The 22,365-nt window shown below is 45.4% G+C and overlaps 7 protein-coding genes and 1 non-coding gene across 8 annotated transcripts; 4 read left to right on the top strand and 4 right to left on the bottom strand.

Moving 5' to 3' along the window:
- Positions 1–66: 66 nt before the first annotated feature.
- Positions 67–1,598, top strand: HD556DRAFT_1226658 (mannosyltransferase; the record flags this gene model as incomplete). The annotated part of the gene is made up of 6 exons (XM_041297094.1): positions 67–193; positions 245–344; positions 393–695; positions 748–1,160; positions 1,212–1,347; positions 1,400–1,598. The coding sequence occupies 6 exons, from the start codon at positions 67–69 to the stop codon at positions 1,596–1,598; spliced, it is 1,278 nt and encodes a 425-aa protein (XP_041165974.1).
- Positions 1,599–1,610: 12 nt separating this feature from the next.
- HD556DRAFT_1226613 (trafficking protein particle complex subunit 10) lies at positions 1,611–6,118 on the bottom strand (the record flags this gene model as incomplete). Its single annotated transcript, XM_041297088.1, has 20 exons — positions 1,611–1,838; positions 1,888–2,127; positions 2,187–2,270; positions 2,326–2,543; positions 2,597–2,644; positions 2,691–2,751; positions 2,802–2,931; positions 2,978–3,108; positions 3,157–3,269; positions 3,316–3,450; positions 3,502–3,682; positions 3,735–3,854; positions 3,906–4,021; positions 4,084–4,370; positions 4,418–4,692; positions 4,741–4,902; positions 4,956–5,319; positions 5,379–5,552; positions 5,602–5,801; positions 5,849–6,118. 20 exons carry the CDS (start codon positions 6,116–6,118, stop codon positions 1,611–1,613), a joined length of 3,537 nt encoding a protein of 1,178 aa, XP_041165975.1.
- A 109-nt stretch (positions 6,119–6,227) lies between these two features.
- On the top strand, positions 6,228–7,842 carry HD556DRAFT_1517031 (DEAD-domain-containing protein; the record flags this gene model as incomplete). The annotated part of the gene is made up of 5 exons (XM_041309085.1): positions 6,228–6,762; positions 6,810–6,988; positions 7,039–7,179; positions 7,243–7,383; positions 7,428–7,842. The coding sequence occupies exons 1-5, from the start codon at positions 6,277–6,279 to the stop codon at positions 7,840–7,842; spliced, it is 1,362 nt and encodes a 453-aa protein (XP_041165976.1). The 5' UTR covers positions 6,228–6,276.
- A 326-nt stretch (positions 7,843–8,168) lies between these two features.
- On the bottom strand, positions 8,169–9,093 carry HD556DRAFT_1226690 (uncharacterized protein; the record flags this gene model as incomplete). The annotated part of the gene is made up of 5 exons (XM_041297099.1): positions 8,169–8,256; positions 8,310–8,392; positions 8,446–8,735; positions 8,799–8,904; positions 8,956–9,093. 5 exons carry the CDS (start codon positions 9,091–9,093, stop codon positions 8,169–8,171), a joined length of 705 nt encoding a protein of 234 aa, XP_041165977.1.
- A 96-nt stretch (positions 9,094–9,189) lies between these two features.
- HD556DRAFT_t21 lies at positions 9,190–9,272 on the top strand. The gene has a single exon. It is a non-coding gene; the product is annotated as a tRNA-Asn (tRNA).
- Positions 9,273–11,300: 2,028 nt separating this feature from the next.
- Positions 11,301–12,829, bottom strand: HD556DRAFT_1429257 (uncharacterized protein; the record flags this gene model as incomplete). Its single annotated transcript, XM_041304796.1, has 8 exons — positions 11,301–11,370; positions 11,427–11,572; positions 11,625–11,753; positions 11,807–11,939; positions 12,000–12,193; positions 12,242–12,350; positions 12,403–12,496; positions 12,775–12,829. 8 exons carry the CDS (start codon positions 12,827–12,829, stop codon positions 11,301–11,303), a joined length of 930 nt encoding a protein of 309 aa, XP_041165978.1.
- A 145-nt stretch (positions 12,830–12,974) lies between these two features.
- Positions 12,975–13,576, top strand: HD556DRAFT_1437392 (uncharacterized protein; the record flags this gene model as incomplete). The annotated part of the gene is made up of 4 exons (XM_041305696.1): positions 12,975–13,042; positions 13,093–13,147; positions 13,196–13,487; positions 13,536–13,576. 4 exons carry the CDS (start codon positions 12,975–12,977, stop codon positions 13,574–13,576), a joined length of 456 nt encoding a protein of 151 aa, XP_041165979.1.
- Positions 13,577–15,363: 1,787 nt separating this feature from the next.
- Positions 15,364–19,995, bottom strand: HD556DRAFT_1437393 (uncharacterized protein; the record flags this gene model as incomplete). Its single annotated transcript, XM_041305697.1, has 17 exons — positions 15,364–15,582; positions 15,631–15,703; positions 15,752–15,808; positions 15,862–15,959; positions 16,023–16,052; positions 17,011–17,194; positions 17,242–17,396; positions 17,447–17,632; positions 17,684–17,836; positions 17,889–17,950; positions 17,999–18,560; positions 18,624–18,707; positions 18,763–18,873; positions 18,928–19,002; positions 19,054–19,062; positions 19,114–19,254; positions 19,756–19,995. 17 exons carry the CDS (start codon positions 19,993–19,995, stop codon positions 15,364–15,366), a joined length of 2,439 nt encoding a protein of 812 aa, XP_041165980.1.
- Between the last annotated feature and the right edge of the window lie 2,370 nt (positions 19,996–22,365).

Here is a 22,365-nt window from a genome sequence, read left to right on the forward strand (position 1 = left end):
CTTGGAACAGTGAACGTTTGATTGATTCGGACTCCCATGGGCCTCAAGGTCTCATCTTCCATGTTCATGCAGAGTTCTGTCTTCAAGTACGTCTGGTTGTTTTTATTCGACCAGCAATATTTCTGGATTATTGCATCTCTTGTCGTTCTCGGAGATGCTATCCTCACTCAACTCATAATGCGGTTCGTTCCCTGTTAGCGCGTCTCACTAGCTCGCATAACACCATGACCGACACATCAGCCAGATACCGAAATCGACTGGGAAACGTACATGGTCCACATTGACCTTTACCTGAAGGGAGAGCGCGACTATGTCAATATCACAGGTCCCACAGGTCCTTTAGTGTAAGTCAACCTGACGAATATACACTGCGCTTACCTTGACGAAACTAGCTATCCAGCTGGACATGTTCATATTCACCGTCTTCTTCATCTAATCACAGACGCTGGTCGCAATGTTGCGCGAGCCCAACAGATTTACGGCGGTCTATACGTACTATCCATCACTCTCGTATGCGCGATATACAAGAAAGCAAAGGTTCCAAATTGGACGCTTCTGCTACTACCGCTCAGTAAAAGGCTGCATTCTATCTTCGTTCTACGCCTATTCAATGACTGCTGGTCATTAATCTTTGTGCAAGCAGCGATTCTCGCTTTCCAGAGCGCTTGGGATGACGTGGGTATCTTGTTATTCAGGTGAGGCCTATACTTTCTTCACTGATGTTGGACATCCATAACTTTGTACAAGCCTCGCTCTCTCTGTCAAAATGTCAGCAATACTATATCTGCCAGGTCTACTAGTCATTCTCTTCAAACGACACGGCCTCTTCGCGACCATCCGACACATGCTCGTTTTGGCATGCACTCAAACTCTACTTGCACGCTCTTTCCTCATTTCAAATGCAAAGTCCTACTTGCAGAATGCATTCGATTTATCACGTGTTTTCCTGTACAAGTGGACCGTCAATTGGCGTTTTGTTGATGAACGAACATTTTTGAGTCCCGCATGGGCGAAAGGCTTACTTCTGGGTCACGTAACGGTATTGATTGCCTTTGGATTATTTCGATGGTGTCGCGGCGACGGTGGCGTAGCTAGGGTTCTGCAGAGAGGTTTCCGGCGACCCGGTCTACCTGCTGGTTTGGCGCCTGTCGATCCCGATTGTGAGTCTTTCTAGGAGTTCGTCAATTTTTGTTTGCTGACTTGTGCACCAGACGTTGCTACTGTGCTTGTGACGTCCAACCTCATAGGCATCATCTTTGCACGATCATTGCACTACCAATTCTACTCGTGGTATTCACAGCAGTTGCCTCTTCTTACTCAAAGAACAAGGTTCCCTTTTATCATGCAGTGGGTCTCTTCATACAGGAAGGTGTATCTTTGCGTTCTAATATGTACAAAGAATGGCACTCATAGGCGCAATCGAATACGCCTGGAACGTTTATCCATCTACACCATTTTCATCTGGCCTTCTCCTCGCAGCAAATCTTGTGACACTACTTGGGGTATGGTTCGGATACCCAGAAGGAAAGATGTTTTCAAGGCGTTCAAACAGCAACCGTAGTCAAGTCTCCCAAAAAAAAGTCTCCCAAAAGGAATAGTCGTTGGTACATTCATTCGTACTCGCCGCCCATACCTACGATATATGTACTTCTGCCACCTCTGGGCAGAATCAAAACCTTTTCAGCTCCATGAACTTGACAAGCATCAGCGCTTGGCACTGTAGACCCCATCGAGGCTTGCGTTAATATCGGTAGTGGTCGAACGTCGACCTTGGGTAAGGTAATTTCGCCGTGATGCAGAGCTATCAATGTCAACGGAACAGCAAATGAACCACCGTCCTAGACATCGTTTAGATCGTGGGAATGAACTAATACCAGTGGGACTTACAGTTGCAACGAAATCTCCACGTTTTCGTCCACACAAAAGCCAATCCTTGACACGCTCTTCGACATCGTATCGCATCGTGTAGCAACGCTGTTTGCCCTCTTTCTCAGCCCAATGAAAAGATGTCTTGAAGATGAGGGTTGCGTTGATTGGTTGGCCTGCGTAGATTGGCGGTAGTTGAGCTGACTGAATGTCACTGGGAAGTGAAGAGGGTTGAATAGTGATTTGTGCTGCAGTCACAATCTGTTACAGACAGGCTAGGTCAATGCGGGTGTCGTTAGGGACAACTGAGAAATACCAACATTCATCCTTGGCACGTCAACTGGTATCTTGATCTCTCTCCAAGGGCAGGGTGATGCAGTCTCTGGGCGACATTGCGCCAATGCCTAAAGGTCACGCATGATGAGCAAGAGCAACAGAACCAGAAATCGACAAACGAACCTCCAAAATAGGTCCCTGGAAATCCCCGTCATCTTCAAACGAACGAGGTAAGATAATTTCACCAGTAGCTCTGTATGCTTCTACCCATTCAGCGTCACTCTCCAGTTGTGCGACCAGTTTGTCGATGAGCATACGTCGTGGAGAGCCGTATTGGGGCTTCTCGACTGGCATGCTTGACAACACAGTTTCCACCGTTTGTCGAACTAATGCCTCCACCTCTAGATAACACATAGCTGCAGTCAAGGTAATACTGGATAGAGAGAATCCTCACCGTCACGTAGTATGCGGTATTTAATAACAAGGTTCAATGGATCAAGAACTGGGTTTCTCTCAGCATTCGACAAGCAAACTGGCTAACAACGCACCAGGTCCATTCGACGACTCTATGGAGAACAAGAAGTTCACGGGATGTTCTGGCATAACGGTCTATGTGAAGTTTATTATCTTCAGTAAACAGCGAAAATATAGAATCCTACCACAACAGGACGGCTCGGACGACAGCCTGAGATCTTCACCCCATCGAGACTTCGTGCACCCTGCAGCTCTGTCGAGGATATTCGAACGTGCTGGTGGGAAGTTGCCGAGATAGTAAACTTGGAAAATAGTCTAAAAGAACTTCAGAACAAAGTGCAAGGTGATATAATGATGGAACCTTTTGCCGCGGAAAAAGTCTTCTACATTAACTGCTATGGGTAGTGAGACCGTGACAACTCTTGAGGTTTGCAAGGTGCGGATCACACCCATTGAGGATTGCGTGTTATATGTCACATTTAACCAGATTTTCTTCAGTGCAGGAATAAGAGTCGTCTTTTCTGGGAAAAAAATGCTTACCATTGTATGATATCTCGAAGCATCGGAGTGTGGCAGCGAAATTATGATGTCCGCGTCGACGGGAGCATCCAGAAGGACGATAGCATTATCAGAGGCCTCAAGAGTCTCCGTACCTTGTCCTGGTTCAAAAATATATCAAAATGTATTGAAAACACTGACCTTCGGCCTCTAAGCGTGCCGCAGAATAGTTGAATCGTACTCCAGAAGGCGGAGTTAGCTTAATAGTTGCCCTCGAGATGTCATTCCGGCCAGTGGAAATCACAAGCAAGAGGTGTGATGTCGTTCCAAGCTCAGCTTGAATCCATAAGTTAAAATTATTACAGTCAAGAAGATTATACCACTTACTTTGCTGAGGTTGACGCACCTGTACATCCAATGCGCGCAAACTGTGTGGCACGCGCACCAATGAAATCTGATTCCTCTTGGGAGCAGTGGTCGTCGCAGTACCCGTATGTTGCCATTGAAAGTGGACACGCGACATCACTATTTCACTGCTCTCAAGAGTATATAGACCCCACGAAGATGACTATGGTGTGCAGTTCAGTTTCACGGGAGACCGTTGAGATGGTCAGACGCACCGGGCAAGATAGGGTTACGGTCGATTGGCCAGGAGGAAGTTTATCCACCTTTGCGATGAACTTCAGACGTTCAGAGTCTCGACCGCGCAATGTTATGTTAATTTCATCAACAAAGACATCCTTGATACAAAATCAGCTCTGGAAACAATGTCAAGACATATGAACACGTACACATGGTAGATGGTTTGAAACGGTGGCATCTACCAAGACTAAGTCTTCATCGTCACTACAGGTAGCATCGCCAGATACTTGAACTGCCATAATAGGATGGTCTGTGTGAACCAGATCTACGATTTGCCAATTCTTAGTCATTCCAGATTGTGACACAGTGCGTTTGGCAAGCACACACCTGAGTCTAAGCTTGCTGCAGCAGTGTGAAGTGCTCTAATAAGCTGGGTAACAGACTTCTCTTGATCCACCTCCGATGTCAGTTCTTTGCTCATGTCATTTGTGCATGTCCTGATATATGCAAGTAAGATATGTATCCACTCTCGGTCTTGAGGATTTTTCAACTCCGCATGTATGTCGAGTGCACGAGAGAGTACGAAGGACTCTAGCGATATCCACATATGAGGTGCATAATGTGCGGGTAAGGATGTAAAAATGGCCAGAGCACTCGCCAGGCGTCCTCGATGGCTGTCCTGTGATAAGAAGGCAGATCATATGTCAAACAGTAGGCTTACATGTCCAGGGCGGCGAGGAAGCCATGCAGTTTTAGCGCAATTTTGCGACGGCCAGCCTTTACGTACATGTCGATGGCACGATTTGAAGTTGCGCAATACAAGTCATAAAAGGCCTCCTTGTCCCTAATAGCTAGTATGATCTCGTGATTGCTTATCCGCCGCGTCGATGAGCGTTTACTGATTTGTTCTGGATGCAAGGCAGTTTCTTCCATACATGTTGTTGCAAAGGGCAGCTTTTTGGGCAGATGACCTACTTTTACGCCAATGATGTCGAGCTGTAACAAAATCAGGGTATGGCGAGAGTGTTAGCAATGATATCTGACCTGAGTCTTGGCTAATTCAAGAAGTTCACCTTTGCTCGCACTGAATCGCGCGAGCTGAATGCCATCCAGTTCTGTCATAGTAGCCCACGTATCACATTGATCGACAACACTGAGAGCAGAAGAAAATATCCATGACTCAATAAAGTATTCCGATAACTTGGCCTATAGAGGGCATGAGTTTCTACGATACAGAATAGTATGATGCGATCCCTGACCTCTACCTCTCGCAATCGTCTACCAAATGTGCCCAAAAAGGTGGTGACCTTCTGGCAAATCTCGGAGGGGCGACGCATCTTATTTAGCAGAGCACACTGACGAGAAAGCAAGTATATCCGGAAATCGAACACTGAGATGGAGTTGGCGAGGATAAGGTCGCGATAATGTTTCTTCGTAATTGAGAGTAGAGGCACCGAGTCGTCCTTGTCCACAGGCTGAATGAGACTACCAAACCAGGACATGTTCTTCTCTCTCAGAACTTGGATGAAAGATACTTCCAGCTCGTTGTACTGGTGCAGGGCATCTTCAAAAAGTTTCACTCCTTCAAAGGAGCTTGCAAGACTTTCCTGAGAGTCAAAAAATCTCAGTTAGAATACGTTCAAAAAATGCCATGTATGAGACATGCCTTCAATATGAAAAACGTGCAGAAATTCCAACCAGGCATTTGCCTCTGACTCTCAGAGCGTCTGACCTCTTCTTCACGTTGAGAAACGGATACATCTAGAGCAGACAGCAAACCGTCCTTGATCTTGTTCACAAGATCAGCCCATATGACAGGACTGTGGTCTCCCGCTGTCCATGACAACTGTACGCATCTGATACATGTAAGCGTGAGGAGAGACACGATAGGCGGGGTAGTCGCACCGGTCTCGCTTGTCAATATTAAAATCTGCCTTTATCTTATCAAGGACGGAGCTCTTCATGTTGAAGAACTTGCGGTCTGTGGTCTTGACATCAGAACGAACAACGTGCACAATGATCCATTCTTGATTCTTCCGCTGAGATATAGAAGAATGCCAGTCTTTGATCTGTTTCTTCACAGTCGTCTTGTACAAGTCGTTATCCTGAATACCTCGTCAAGTTACTGCTACCGATTGTTCACCATGTTTACCTCGCACGTTACAACGTAAAGGTTGAGTAAAGGCTTTTCTAACAGAGTGACTGGTACTTGTGACGTGTGTTCATCGCGGAGAGAATCCAAAGGAACAAGAGTAAGTTCAAGTTCCTGAATGGTTTTGAGATTCGGTCGGGAGGCTGACTTCCAGTGAATGCTCCGAAGCGGTAGCTGAGATTGCAAGGCAGCTAGCACTTGCTTCCAGTTCTCTGAGGCCAAAAACGACACTGGTGCAGAGTATGTCACTAGGACATTCTGATTAGACATTCGAAGATGTTAGATGGGTGGTGTACTGTTAGACGCAGCGAAGGAAGTAGTACTACAGTTGGTAATACCTTCTGGCTATTACTCGGTCAACGTGAGAAAAACATTTTAGAACCCTTTGCTCTGGATCACTTTACTGTCGACGACTACGGCCAGACAGTATGCCTTCGCCAGAAGAAGCAAGCACGTCGACCACACCACCAGAAACCTTCAAAGAACTGGGACTCATAGATCCTTTACTGGAAGCCCTAGATAAGATCAACTTCACAAAACCTACTGAGATTCAGCAACAAGCACTTCCTCATGCATTAGAAGGTCGAGATATCATTGGTGTGGCGGAAACTGGATCAGGAAAAACTGCAGCGTTCGCACTTCCCATCTTACAAAAACTTTGGGACGAGCCAAAAGGATTGTTTGCGTGCATTCTTGCACCGACCCGCGAACTTGCATATCAGATAGCGCAGCAGTTTGAGAGTCTGGGTTCCGCCATGGGGGTACGGTCCTTGGTTCTTGTCGGGGGAATGGATAGGATGCAACAGGCTGTTGGCCTTGCTAAGCGGCCTCATATCATAGTGGCAACCCCCGGTCGTTTGAACGATCATCTTCAGAACACGAAGGGGTTCAGCCTAAGAAGCTTGAAATTCTTGGTGCGTTTTCCCCAGCCCTTGCACCCCAAGTCCTTACAGTTGCACAGGTTATGGATGAAGCAGACCGTCTTCTCGACATGGATTTCGGTCCTGAAATAGACCAGATTCTCAAAGTCATACCCAAGGAGCGCACAACGTACCTGTTCTCCGCTACCATGACCACCAAAGTTGCGAAGCTACAGCGAGCCAGTCTAGTAAACCCTATCCGGGTTGAAGTTTCTTCAAAGTATGGGCAAATTATCGGCATCCTGAGCTGTACTGAGATAATCAATGTAGATACCAGACCGTGTCCACCTTGCTGCAATATTATCTACTCGTCCCCTTGGTTCATAAAGATGTGCATCTCATATATCTCGCCAACCATCTTGCATCGAACTCCATCATGATATTCACCCGGACAGTGCATGATGCCCAACGGTAGGTGGTGAATTGCAATCATTTTATCATCCTCGGCTTATTTTTCCCATTTCTCTATTCCAGACTGTCAATCATGTTACGATCGCTTGGCTTTCCTGCAGTTCCATTGCACGGTCAGCTGAGCCAAAGCCAACGCTTAGGCGCTCTGGGCAAGTTCAAGAGCGGAGACCGCAAGTTGCTCGTGGCGACTGACGTGGCTAGCCGGTTTGTTCCTTATATCTGTTTCTATCCCTGTGTATTGATTCAAGTCGCTCTTCTTACAGTGGTCTTGATCTGCCTTCTGTTGACATTGTCATCAACTTCGATATTCCAACCCATTCCAAGGACTATATTCACCGCGTTGGACGTACTGCGCGAGCAGGTCGATCTGGAAAATCGATTACAATGGTGACGCAATACGATGTGGAACTCGTCCAACGAATAGAAAAGGTTATAGACAAGAAAATGGAACTTTGGCCAACAGACAAGGAAGAAGTAATGTTGCTGAAAGAACGTGTGGATGAGGCTGCCCGCTTGGCCATCAATGAGCTCAAGGAAGAAGCTAAAGCAGGTGGAAAGAAACGCAAACGTGAGGATGGCGTTGGAAGGGACGAGAGAGATCGTGATGATGATGTCGTGGAGGCAGGTGTCCCGAAAAAGAGACATTCAAAAAAGGGGCGATAGGTTTTCCCGTATTTGATACTTGCGGGAAATCATCTCGTTAAAACAACTCGATTAGTGAGGATTACACTGAACTTTGGCCTTTGTCTGTCGGCACAGCAATTTCCTGGGACAAGTTTTGAGTACAAGCATCAAGATACATTCGAGAATAAGTATAGAGAGACATCGTCCGACAACCAAAAGGTGGCGACAAGGTCGATAGTATGCATGATTTAAAGCTTGATCGAAAGTTGACAATTGACCTAGAAGTCCAACCAAGCCCTAGGCTTGATTACCAGAGATCGCGAGTACAAGAGAGTGAAGGATATGGCGATCGTAGTTGATTGTCGTCACATGAACATGAGATCTGAGCGGAGGATGTACTTGGTTCCATTGCGGACCAGCGAACCCTCGTGAAGTAGGCATTCATTTCCGTGGCTAGTCAATCAGTGTTAGTCTGCGGTCAAGAAACAAGGCCCTGGATCACTGACCGATGGAGAAGAACAGTTCCACGCGTTAGAGGTGCTACAACGGTTTCGCGTGCTTTCCCCCGCTCATCCTTGTAGAACAGTGTCTTGTACATGCTAATCAGTCTTGAAGTTTACAATCATAGTCACGGATTAGTACCTCGCCACCTTCAACTCCATCCTCGATTCCAGTTAGGTAAACAAGTACTGTCCATTCAGATTTTGCTTCCGTCTCTGGGTCACGGACAGAATCATCATAGTGAGGTCCAAAGTACTGCGACGGCGTGTATTTGTACATGCGAATATTTGAGTTGCATGAGTGAGGCGAGCGCTTTTCGCCATGCGGAAGACGCCGCCTGACTGAAGCCGGAGGAGGGAAAGATGGGAGATGTGGTAACAGAAGGGAATGTAACTTCTGAGCAAATGAAGGAGAGGTCACAGAAAAACGAACTAGAGTTAGGACTACGGGTGAGCACCGACTCCTGCGGGCAGACTACTGATCAAAATGCTTACAATTGACCCTCTCAGCTTCCCCTTTCTTCTTGGGAGGTGTTAACTCCAACGGAGTGTTGTCGATAAACTTCACAAAACGTTTACATTCTTCAACAGAGAGAAACTCCTGTCTGTCATTTAGAATGCGCAATCATTGCGATACATAGACGAAACGAACATCTATAAGGATAATTTGGTCTTCCAGCAGCACGCGACATTCGAGAGTTTCCTTCTGCAAGATGTCTGGAAATGTAAGAGCTGGCGACACTGCAGACTTGCGTGGTGTTTGCTTTGGTGCTTTCGATTGCTTCGGCATGTCAGGCGCCCAGAACTCTGAACATTAAATCGCAGGAAGGCCCTGAGACATGGTAACGGCACTGGCCTAATTGGTCGAGGTGGCGTCAACAGCACATGCCCCATGGCTGAGTTGGTTACAGCGTCCGACTGTTATTCACCGGCATCGGAAGGTCGTGAGTTCGAGCCTCACTGGGGCAGTACTTTTGCCTACTTTCTAAGTTTTTATTTGTTCCGATTTGTCACATTCTTGCCCAAGCTTTCCACCAAGCCACATCACCCAGTCTCGCACAGTAGTAGCCGAGATTGGGAACAGCCACGATATTTTCTTACACCTGGTATTTGCACCTAAACCCATCAGTGAAGTTTCCTGATGGCCTTTTGCCCGATTAACCTGCTTCACCCTTCGAGGTAATATGCTATTAATAGTATTTCAGGCTGCCAATTGATAATGGGCGCTTCCAACTACACTTCATAATCCTCATTGCAAACATGTACATAGACACCAGTCGGTCCTATTTGCTACCACCACGCCTCCTACTTCCATTCCACAAAAACATGCACATCCATTCACCTATCTCACTTACTAGATGGATGAAAACAATCCTCCTCAGAAGAAACGCTGGGGGCAGTTGAAGCCAAGTCATTCAGATCCTCATTTGGTAGAGGAGAGGGGCAGGACGACAGCCAGTCACGATGTATGAACTTTCATCTTGGCAACTACATCATCTCTAATTTTTACAGCCGTCCTCGCTCTCATCTTCGAGGAATGGATCTCATGCACGACGCCCAGGCCCAGTTTTCAACATCAGGTAACCAGCGCGAAAATGATAAACTTATATATTGCTTTATCTGATCTACAATATGTACAATATGTATCATAATTGTACTTCACATTACAAAGCTTTAAATACCCGGACTACATGGAATGGAAATGGCCAACTGTACAATTTTGATGTCTGATTGCAAGTACCTGTCAGCTCATCATCAAGATGGTATATTTTGTAACATCTGCCAGCTGCAGCAAAGTTGATGAGGGCCTCCATGGTCTACAATCTAAGTATTATTGTTAGTACACTTGTAGTCCACCACAATTCTGCCCTGTCCTGATCATGATATGTAACCTTTGACAGGGGTTTCTTCCTTTGCAATATCTGAATAAATGCCAATATGAGATAAAGCTTTAAATACCTGGACTACATGGGATGAAAATGGCCAAATGTACATTTTTGATGTCTGATTGCAAGTACCTGCCAGCTGTTGCAAAGTTGATGAGAGCCTCCATGGTCTACAATCTGAGTATTATTGTCAGTACACTTGTAGTCCACCACAATTCTGCCCTGTCCTGATCATGATATGTAACCTTTGACAGGGGTTTCTTCCTTTGCAATATCTGAATAAATGCCAATATGAGATAAAGCTTTATATAGCTGGACTGTTCTGGATCACCACCACAAACAAGTAAAGGGTGTGCAACAACTGTAGTGTGTTATCATGGTGTATCAATATGGTTGTCACATGCAAGTCATGATTCCTGTTGCAGTCTTGACAAGAGCTCTCTCATTGCTGATATCAGATATGTGATTGTGATGCTAGATTATGTTGCCCAAATTTATTGAGTACACAATGTAAGCAATGAACCACAGTGGGCTATCATCCCATCCAACTCTGATGAGATATGATTGTGGTATGCAAGTTAAGGTAGTCATTTTATTCTGCAAAAACTCTCTCAGAATGCTGTTGTTCTTTATAGTCTTCCAAGGCCAGACTGTGAAGGACTGGGGCTGACTTTGTTTCAAGGTTGCAGAGTAATAGCAATGCATTAACTTTTGCCAGCTGGCCGGTGAGGTACGGTCACTATGTTCCATTTCAGTTGATTATTTTAATTTCCTCAAAGCTCAAATGAAAAGTTAGTTGCAGATATTGTCTCACAAGACCTGCTCGCATGGACCAATTCGACACATGAGAACATTGTACTGCACAGCGACAACAAGTTGTCATTTCACAATTGAATTTCAGTTATGTTGCCTTAAGTTGTCTTCAACCTGAAACATTCCTATTCGAAGCAATATGCAGGCTTGACTTGGGGTCAATTTAATGTTATCTTTGTTGCAAGAGCACACACAAATTGATATAAAATTGCAATTGTATTTACTACATGGAAAAATGCATGAGTAAATACTACGAAGAGCTTAAATTTTCAGCCTGTTTGACTGCAAGATGTTTGAGTCAAATCTTTGCCAAGGCGCTATTGGTGCTGATAGATCGCTTGGCGGCAGATGAAGCAGGAAAAACTTGTCTGGGTAAAAGACAACATATGAGCCTTGGAAAAATGGTGAGGAGTAAGAAGAATACCGATTCCACCATGTCAGCAGCTCATCGAGCTCCTTAGATTCATCAGGGTCCTCGAGGAGGTCGAGGAGACTGTGATAGAACGTCTCTGAGTCTGTCGTTGTGTTGGTCCGGGAAAATACTGAAGAGGAACTTAAAGCAAATCGGAACTTCAGTTGTGCGTCAGAATAAGTTCAGCTTTAAAAATGTTCTAAGACTAACCTGTGTTGCAATATAAGATATAGAAGTGACGGTGACAGCATTCATGCCATGGAGGCGAGCATTTCCAGATCGCGTAGCTTTTGGTTCTTTGTCAACCGAACTCGGGGATGTAAAAACGTGTTTGTAAGCCTAGTGAAAAAGGATGTACTTAGGGATGACGTAGAATAGTTGTGCCTACTCACATATACAAGTAAGCGATTCCTGAGAAGACCACACCACGGGTCATCAGCGTCGTAAGTATGGTTGGCATACAAAAATACGGGCCATTGATCTCCACATACCGATAGTTCTCCGCTTCGGAGGTTCTCTCTCGTCCTGTACACAATGAAGTGAAAAATTAGTGTTGATCGCGAATGCCAGTAAACCGAAACATACTCTGGGTCTTTCCAGTCCAACCCTGCGGGACAAAGCAGCGATCCAGTAAGCTCATGGTTGAATCCACGGTCAATCTTCGAGTTTCTGTGTAAAGGAGGCTGGATTGCTGTGCCTTTCAGGGAAATCCAATCAAGCACTGCAGACTTTAATGTTTTCGTGTCGTTGCCCCTCGCACCTGCAGCTCCCTTACCAATCTACAGAGCGTAAGCATAAACTCAGGGCACACAACAATAAAAACGTACGAGCTCACCCACATGGATAAGTTCCTCCTCAGATCCATTTTGTAGTCGCTCTAAAAGGCCAGGATATGAGTCTAAGAGGTGCTCAAAAATGCGATGCTCTCGTCGCTCACTGCCAAGCACGTCAATAAGCCAGTGAGCAAATACAGATATGTCGTTTTCACTCAGCAGAAAAGTCCTCCAGCGGAGTATCTTCCATTTGCTCTAACCTGAGGATACCGTTGGTGAGCAGAGAAGGAAAATTGCACAGAGCGAATACTGTTCACCCGAAGTGGCATCCATGAGAGATAAGGGGATCAGATGTTGAACTGTGCGACTAGATGAGTCTGCCAATCTCAGTATACTGAACATGAGGGACAGCTTACACTTTTTTTCGGGGCCCCATCTGAAGGGCTGACGTGGTGTGTTTACTCGGAATGCTTGAAACACCATTTACGGTGGTCATGAGATTTGGCGAGGAAAGTTCGGGTTTCGCTGGAACTGAAGTCAGCTTTTATCACGGACGCACCACGTGGGATTCTAAGTAAACGAGGTACCTGATGGCAGCCAAGCAAAAAGCCAAGATGGCTGGCTGGCTGGCTGGCTGACCATGGTGATTGGGGGCTTGGCGGCTGGCCATGGTGACCAAGGGGCACGATGGTCCACCATAGGGAATTCTGTGTCATAAAAAACGGATCATAGTGAATAAAAGCTCCGTAGACAGTAGAAAATAAAACTGCTTACCATCAACCAAAATATGCAACAATCCTGGACTCAGAGTCAAACCTTTAACCTATCCGGACATATCATTAGCTTAAACCTCCGGTAACTCTGATGACGCACTTGCGGTAGGACTTACTAATGCTATCCATTAGGATTGAGGCAGGGGGAAACACCAATCAGAGGGGCAGGCCTAAAGAACTTGTCGTTGTAAGGTCTGTGAATATCATCATCGCACATTCCTAAAACTTAGGTTAGTTCAGAGCGACAGATGTTGACAAGAACTCATCTTCAGTGAAAGATGACGAGGCTCCCGTTCTTCTGCCGGAGTACAACCGTGAAACGGACAAGGACTCCGTAGCCAAACTCAAAGAACGACTGCATTGTGCAGACTTGCGCTATTCAAAATTGGAAAAATTATACCAAAACTATAGGCTTCGTTGGCTGGAGGAATGTTATCGGGTCAGCGTTTTGGAGGAATACGCACCAAGTGGGATTAGCACATACTCTCCTCGTCAGATCACATGGAATGCCCCTTCCCCCATACAATGTATGTTTCACACGGGCTCCCTTGAAATAAACTGACCGCTTTCCTCAGGCAACGAGGACGATGAAATCGAGGACCAGGAGCAAGTGTAGAAGACATTGCAACGCACAAATTAGTTGCAGTAGTGTTCTGTAACCAAAAGATCTTAGCATAGTGATTGCGATAGCATAAAACAACAATTGCCCTGAGCAGTGCGGTCGCCGATGTCAAGTTGAGAACCATAAAAGCTTCTGTCAAACGTCGAACATATTCTGATAAATTCAATAATGTACAAGTAGGTATCTTGAGACTTAGAATATGCAAATTGACTTGTCTATTGAATTACTAGAGCTAACCTCTGAACCTCTGAGCGCGACCCATGCGAGACGCGAGATCATGTATGCAAACAGCCTCATGACAAAGATGTCATTGAGGTCTCATCCTAGCTGGGCCTGGGCCGTAACTGGCGACCACCAATATAATCAATGAACCTACCACAACAGCGAGTGTAGCAAAGCATGCAATGACCAAGGGCGTAGATGGCTTAAAGTCTACAGTGATGCCTGTGAGAAATCCGAGGATGGAACTTGTCACACTGATAGCAATTTCATGAGTAACCTAAGTAATTGTAATCAAAGTCAAAACTGATTACCTCAACATGCAAAAACAGGTCGGTATGCTTGTAATAACCAAAAGCATCAGCCCCTTCCTTCGCAGATAATAGACCTGTTCAGTAGAAAATGTGAGGCTCAGCATGTAGAAAGATGAGGAAACCGAACCGCAAAGTCCAAAGATTTCATTCTCTTGCCAAAGTGGTGTACTATCGTGCCTGCAAAAATACAGCCGACACCTAAAAGGAAGGAGCAGGAGCACAACATCTGTGCAGTCGACGTTGTACCTAACCATGGAATGGCAAGGATGGCGACATCCAAGGCCATGGAGATACCTGCCTGTAAAGGAAGACTAAATGGGGAGACGTCCTCATTCACGATACTGATATAGCACTGACCAGGGTGATTTGATTTCTAGTCTGATTGCTGAAATCATCGATAAACGACTGGACTTCCACCCCGTTTACGATACCATCAACGGAGGTGCTCCTGACGCGAGCAATAGTGATTGGCATGCAGAGCACTGTAGCTGCAGAATTGCTCATAAATTCCAGAAGTTTAAACTTTCTGTGCTTCTCTCTCACAGCATGTGTTTGAATTAGACGAGCCTCAGGCTGATTGTGGCGATGCAAATACTGGTGATGACCTATGTTTCTGCATGATTAATAGTGTATGCGATACAAGAGAGCGACGTACGTAGCATGTACATAATTCTGCCTGTTAGTAAAAAAAAAAATCAGCATTTGAAGTTCTCGGCCCTACAAACTCACGAACAACATGATATGACTCCGGTTTCTGGGACCAAATCATTTTCAACAATTTCTTCTAAGAGACGAGGGTTCGATTAATCCCATCATGGCTGCTATATAGCGAGACAAAGATAATGTCACATACCGATATTGGCCAGTTGGCCAACGATCTGATTCATTTCGTCTAGATTCCAGAATATGGACGCTGCAGTAGATTGCTTTAAGGTCGTCGCTTCTATTTTGAAGTTATTCTGAGTGTCGCTGCAGTAGTGTAGGACTTGCCTCCAAGATAACAAACCAATTGTCCCCATATGCATCGCACTTCCGATCGAGATATTCTGAACTGGTGGGGAAAGTACTCAAAGTGTTTCCTAGCGAGAAACGCTCAGCTCAATTTGACTTTATTTACGTTCGATGTTGACCGCTCACCAATATTGAGCTTCTAATTCGAGTCCTGCATGGTTCTGATCAAGCTCACAAAAAATAATAATTAGAGGACAACATACTCTTGTGCCTCCATTCGCTTGGCTTGACACAAGCTCAAAAGAGAATGTAGCCATCCAGGTCCTCTAGCCAGGTAATAATGCGGCTGCCGGGGACTACATAGTAGTATTGAAATCTCTCTTCTCCCATAAAGATCATTGGCTGAACAACCAACGTCCATGCATCTTCTTTCGCCGCAGCTCGCGATGCATTTACAAACTCATCGAGTGTCTGTAAATTCCGATAGTCCCTTAGGTTTGTCAGAGTATACATGTTCTAGATTTCCATGAGGTAAAGTAACCCACAAGTACAAGCGGTGCTTACCTGTTTGAGATTATAGAAATACGTACCACCCAATGGATGAACCAACTCCTGCCAGTCTCCGTACACTGAGGGCCTGTCAATGAAGGTTAGTTTGACACCGGTCGAAGATAAGACGACGAACAGTGGATCACTTATTTGCTTCTTGTGGACCAGGTTATCTTCATATGCATCATCCGTACTATGTATATAGAAATCAATGTATACTCCGAATAGTTAATGATGAGTACTCACAGTAATACCACCTCGGCGTAGCGGGGCAATTGCATCGGCCAGGTACCAATACTACTATCAGACAGTGCCACAGATCGCTGTTGGGATACCAACACTGTCTAGAGCGTGTTAGGGTCCTGAGTACCGCGCAACATCATAAGGCGCATCACGATTGAACATACCATCTGCAAAATGACCAATATGGTGTTATGCTGTGATGAGGCTTGAATGAGGCGAATAATAAACACACCTTTGCACGTTCTGAATGGGGGACACTGAATGAAGGACCGTAAATTAGATCTATGAGCTGACGATGGTCACGGTAGCAGAGAGTGTTCGAAAATTACGTAATCCAGCGAGTGCAGGTCGATTAGTAGTGAACGAGTATGGAGGCATAAACAAACACAAATACCACACATATCTCACATTATTTCCATAAACAACAATTATAATTACCAGCTACGGCAAATAAGGTACGACTACTCAAATATATGCCCGATCAGATCTATTAATAAATATCGACGTTGACGTTAGTGCCAGAGAATGACACGCATGATCAACGGTCCCCAACTCGCTGATCATGACGCTTGCGTAAGTAATACTACTATTTACATTGATCGCCAATGCTAACACTCAAAAGACCTACCTAGAATATCTAGAAACAAGAATCAAGGTGCGCGTTTACATTACATCGCTCACTCGTATCGGCCTGACTCCGGCGGTGGAGGCGGCCAACTTGAATATCCCACAAGTGCTGTGATCGAGTCCAATCAGGAGATGGGTACAGTCTTCGAAGGACGGTTTTGGTCGTGTGATTCGGCGATTGGGATCGGCAGTGCAGAGGGCAAGTTTTTTTGTTTGTTTGCGAGCTTGAAAGACTTACAGTCATGTCCTAGAGATGCATTAACAGGCTATAGTTAGCCTACATACCAGACCACATCACAATTGACGACATACTGTGATATCCCACCACTCATTCAATACATACACATTTCACACATATAGCTTCGTTGATGTACAAAAGTAATGCATAATACCCTCGGAGCAGATTGTAATCTATAGTATGCATCATCGTTACTACATTACGACATACAATCGAACAGTATCGATGTCTTATCCAAATCTCGACTACACAGGCGGGAGCGCCATGAAGTAATATTGAGGAATTACCACAGACTTGAACGAATGCGGAAGCCTGAATTGTGCATAAGGGACTGTCAATTCATCATGAGACGGTTCGACAACTATATCCCTGACATCATCCATCATCTTCATCTGCTTCAAATTCGTGATGGGGTCCAGGATTAGTCTCGCATGGCGGGTCTTGGGATCAATAGACAAGACATTTTCTTCCCTGAAGTCGTGATGAGTACGACACAAAAGCAATGTTAAGACACTGACCGTATGTGAGGGAGCTTCAGGACTGCATCGAAGAAAGTGTCGAAACGGTGTGGATGCGTATACATCACATCTAGGGCAGCCATAATGCGAGGGTATAATTCTAGCATCTTTAAATATGTCTTTTCTGCGTGAGACGGTATGAATGACTGATACATCTGATATGAAAAATCGTTAATGATCAGACAAATACGAGAAGAGAACTTACGAGAGCAACAAGTATGCCCACGATACCCTTTCCTAGATAACCCATCAAGGTTTGGATGGCTTTGGGGTAAAGATCCGCCAATCGCGCTTGGCCTTGAGGAAAGTCAGCAATGGGTCTGTATAATGTGGCCCAGAGGATTTCCCGGAACCCTTGAGTGACTATAAGCTTGCAGATAGCTTCTCGAATCTAAAGGATGGAAATGTCAAAAGAATAATTGCGCAATGTGCAATCTCTTACCATATTTTCGTCACCAGAGTTCATCAAATCGATGATGAGAAGTTTGATTTCAGCCTCCTGCTCCGTGCTGTCCCCAAATTTGGTGTCTGGAGTCGTCCCACCCCTCACAACTTTCCTCAGCTCGAAGGTAAAATCTATGGGGTGATCTAAGAACTGCTCGAAATGATCAGTAATAGGTAAGTGTAGTGCTACAGGACAAGCTCACCCTGGTTCTTAACTGGGACCAATATATGCGAGCCTCACTCCCGAAACTGTTCATGACTGTCACTGATCATTGTAAGTTAATGACCTCTGTAGTTAGAGATGGGCACTCACAAGGTATTTCACGAATTTCTTCGTATGTTTTGAGGTCAAGATGGAGGGCTCTCAATAAGCTGGTGGTGATCAAGTGCCTGCATTCCACTTCACACATAGAGAATGTATTGGTGGGTGTCCCAATCAATATGTGACCCACATAAAGATATTTTGCCAACTTGATCGGGCGCCCCCAAGGTGACGTCAGCAATGCAAGTCTGAGTGATTTTTTCTGATTGCCGTCAAGCGAATCGTCCCTAAGCGTCAGCCTCCAATGAAGTTCTTCATGAGGGAGATCTGCCCCGTCAGCGATGATCACGTTGCTGAAGAGGCTGCTGTCATAGTCATCCAAAGCAGATTCGAACATGTCATCTGCCGTAGATGCGACAGTGAGATCAACAGTATGATCATTATCAAAATCCATGGACAGTGGGAGCAACATGTCAGAGAAAGATAACGATTGCTGAGTGAATGGACCAAAGGCGTCCCAAGCGGGAATTCCAACAGAAATGGGGGGAACAGGAGGCAGGAAACCATTTGGGAATTGTGCAGGGTTGAACGGAATCCCGTTTAGCCGTTCGAGCTATGGATGTGATGCGATGAAGTGAGTCGGATGAAGTGATGCAGCACCGAGAATGGTACTCACCACCCAGATGGGACATAGAAGACCTTGTGGGCTGGGCCCGCAAAATGGTGGATGAACATCTTCGAGAAATCCAGAGCTACTGGGCTAATATGGTTGTCTTATGAGAGGTGAGCTTGGCGAAATCATAAAAAGTTGTCACCTTGATCTCATATACTGGAGACCTTGCAAAGTTGTTGTCAGATGCCAGGAAACCAATGTGATGTATGATGTCGTGTGGTGGCTCAGAGAATTCTCGATACTCCTCAGGCCACTATAAATGAACGCAATAAGAACATAAATTTGATTGAGAAAGTATTGATCTCACATAGATTGGTGCAAGTTGATAGTCATGGGCGGCATACCCTATGAATAAGAATCGACTGGAGAGGCCGTGGAAAGGCTGAAATCAGAGAGGTCAAGTTAAGTACACGTCTGATTGGTGATAGCCAACCTCATCATTCTGTGAAAAGGTCAGCGATGGCAAACATAGTCCACAGTGAACTGTACTTACCCTGAGGGGAAGAAGTCGAAGAACGCGGTTGCATATATTTTCACTGTGCACATAGACATAAATTGGAGTGTCAGCAGCCGGAACAGACAAGAGGGAATTTGACTGCTGCATCTTGATGTATGAAAAAGAGCGAATGAGACACTTTAAGTATGCAAGTGAGTCTCATCTGCAAAGGGCAGAAATTGGATTTAAAAAATAAAATAAAATAAAAAGTATGCAAGTGTGTCTGGCCGGACCTACAACTTTCAGCCATCCGATGGTGCGCCAGCCCTTAGCGATGGAAAGTCAGGATTTAGCCAGGGCATTCCGGCTATTTTGCAACGAGGCAGAGCGGAAATGGATGAATGGCCAGAAAGAGCAACGGCGAGTTACGACATGCCAGGAAGAAGCTGCGCCTAATACTGCCGCACCAGGAAGAAGCAACAGCATGTTATGACATGCCAGGGGAAGATGATGATGGATGCCACATTCGAAAATATAGGGGAAGCGAAGATGAAATATCCGGAACCCAGGAAGGCGAAAGCGAGTCACACAAGAGACAATCTACCATGAAATGATCAGCAAGGCAGAAGAACATTAATTTTCGTAGTCAAATGTATGACTATTAGGGAACATGTCATCCAGCTCCCATGAGAGTGACACTGTGCTAGCATTGAGCCCCTGGTCAAAGTAATCAAGTTCTTCCGAGCCAACATGGCCATCCACATCATCTACATCATCCTCTTCACTGTCAGAAGCTTGGTATCTTTCTCCGTTATTTAGATATTCATCTTCTGGATGCGCCGGCGTCTGTGTAGTGGGGCCGGGGGTTACTTGTGTCAAGCAAGGGTTTGTCTGATGAGAATACACGTGCCCTACCCCGAGGCCGTAATGAAAGCGCATGATAGTGTCGTGATCGACGAAGCTAGTGTGATGATATTGAGAAAATTCAAATGATGACATCTCAGTTAATTCACCTGTTGATATAATATTCATGCCAATCATGCATGTCACCTGCAAGAGGGGAAATTCCGTGTTCGCCTGGATTGCGTTGGCCTCAAGAAAAGGCCGGTATAACGTAACACCCCCTCAAAACGACTCTGGGGTCTACGAATCCGAAAGACTTGTGGTTTTCCAGAGGCCGGAAATGAACGCGGCCCAAACTGCATGTGGGCCATGCGTGATTTTGCATGGATTCGTACCACCTAACAAAAAGAAACTCTATCCTACGAGATTCATGCAAGTTTGAAGAGCACACAACGTTAATGTGGTGTATGCCAATAACTTTGGCGTAACAATAGGCATCTCCGTGCTCACCATCAATGTGATCGTGTTTGAGCAACATGATGTTGCAGTGGGGTGTCCTGGGATTGACGACGTCTTGAGCCCTTCGGACATCGTAGGTGGTGTAGTTGAATCTGGCGAGGTTGTGATGATAAATCCAGTTCCACTTGAAGAAAATGGAGTTGTGCTGTTCGGAAGGACTTTCTATGGGCGATTCAGTGATTTCTGATTCAAGGCGAAGAACAATATGCTCTTTCAATCGAGGGAGAAAGTCCTAAACAGCATCTCAGAATGATTTAAGAAGTCGCAACAATATTTTACCTTCATAGCAGGATCTCCTGCGTGCTTGTGCAGGTATTAACCAAACTTGTCAAACATCTTCTCGCTTCGGCCAATGTGATGGTGTAATTGAGGATCACTCGCCATTTCAGACAAGTCTGTATGAGGGGCTTGATGTGGCTGTCGTTGTTTGATCCGGCGCAAACGTGCCTGACGGCGCTCGATCTGAGTCAGCTGATGAACGACACATATTACAGTGACCTATCTCCGTATAATACGAGGGAACGGACATGCATAATATCCCATATGATACGGGCCAGTGGACCATGGGCCCATGATAAAAATATCCTCGACTATGATGGATGGGCCGGGAGGCAAATTATTCCCGATGGAGGCGGGTGGGCCCATGCAGGGAATATATAGAGTAGATGAGTGGGCCGATGTATATGAATATTAGGTAGACGGGTGGGCCGAGGTAGTTGGATATTATGCAGATGGGTGTATTAAGGTAGATGTGTATGAGATAGATGGGTAGGTACTTGTTATCACATTCACGGGTGGGCCCAGACACATATTAAATTAGATGGGTGGGCCGAGGGTATTATAAAATATTGTATTAGATGGGTAGGCCCAGACACATATTAATTAGACGGGTGGGCCGAGGGTGTTGTATGGGATGTTGTATTAGATGGGTGGGCCAAGGGTGGTATAAAATATAGATGGGTGGGCCCATGTGTATCATAATTGTAGACATGATGGAGCTGAGGTAGTTGTACATCAACCAAATCAGAGGAGGTAATAAATCAAAGTTACCAAGTTCCCGGAGCAGCAGGTGATCTCCTGACATGGCCTTTGATGGTGCACAGGTTGTCTTGCAGAATTTGGAATCCGGGGTGCGAAGCTTGTGTTGCCCTATGAGACGCCAAGTTCCGACCACCCAAATTTGGGTCAACCATACCAACTTCTGAGTTCCAGGACCCGGGAGTCGACAAATGAATATCTGATAACCAGCACACTTCCAATCAGGTAGTATTTCATTGAGCAATGGATCATCCAAGGGGTCCCTTATCAGACTCGGTAGTCAATATAAGCAAATGATAATGAAAACATGAAAGTTGTTATTATGCTATTTTTCAAACCCGAGACCCTGAAACCCATTGTTCAACATGTCCATTTTTCACTCACTGCACAAATCACCGAGTTTCGAGTGCCAAAGCATGAAACTTGAAACCCAGTGTGCAACATGTTGATTTTTCATTTATATCACACAAATAACCAAGTGCCAAGTGCCAAGTGCCGAAACCCGAAGCCCGAGACCCGAAAATATGTATGCAACATTTCCATTTTTCACTTGTTGCACAAATCACTGAGTTTCAAGTGCCGAAACCCAAAACTCAAAACCGGGTGTGCAATATGTTCATTGTTCATTTACATTACACAGATCATTGAGTTCCGAGTGCCGAGTGCTGAAGCCCGAAGCCCGAGACCCGAAAATATGTACACAACATGTCCATTTTTCACTCATTGCACAAATCACCGAGTTTTGAGTGCCAAAACCTGAAACTCGAAACTCTCCTCCATCTGACTTGAGTTTCTCTCTCGTCGACCTCCGCTCGTCTTAGGATTGATTCCTATAGACTCGTCACCTCTGCCTCTACCTTTGGTAGTCCTCTGCTGTTTCCTTTCTAGTTCGGACTTCGTCCGGATTAG

Source organism: Suillus plorans (genome assembly GCF_016647745.1).
Source record: "Suillus plorans strain S12 chromosome Unknown HD556scaffold_4, whole genome shotgun sequence".
NCBI classification, from domain to species: domain Eukaryota; kingdom Fungi; phylum Basidiomycota; class Agaricomycetes; order Boletales; family Suillaceae; genus Suillus; species Suillus plorans.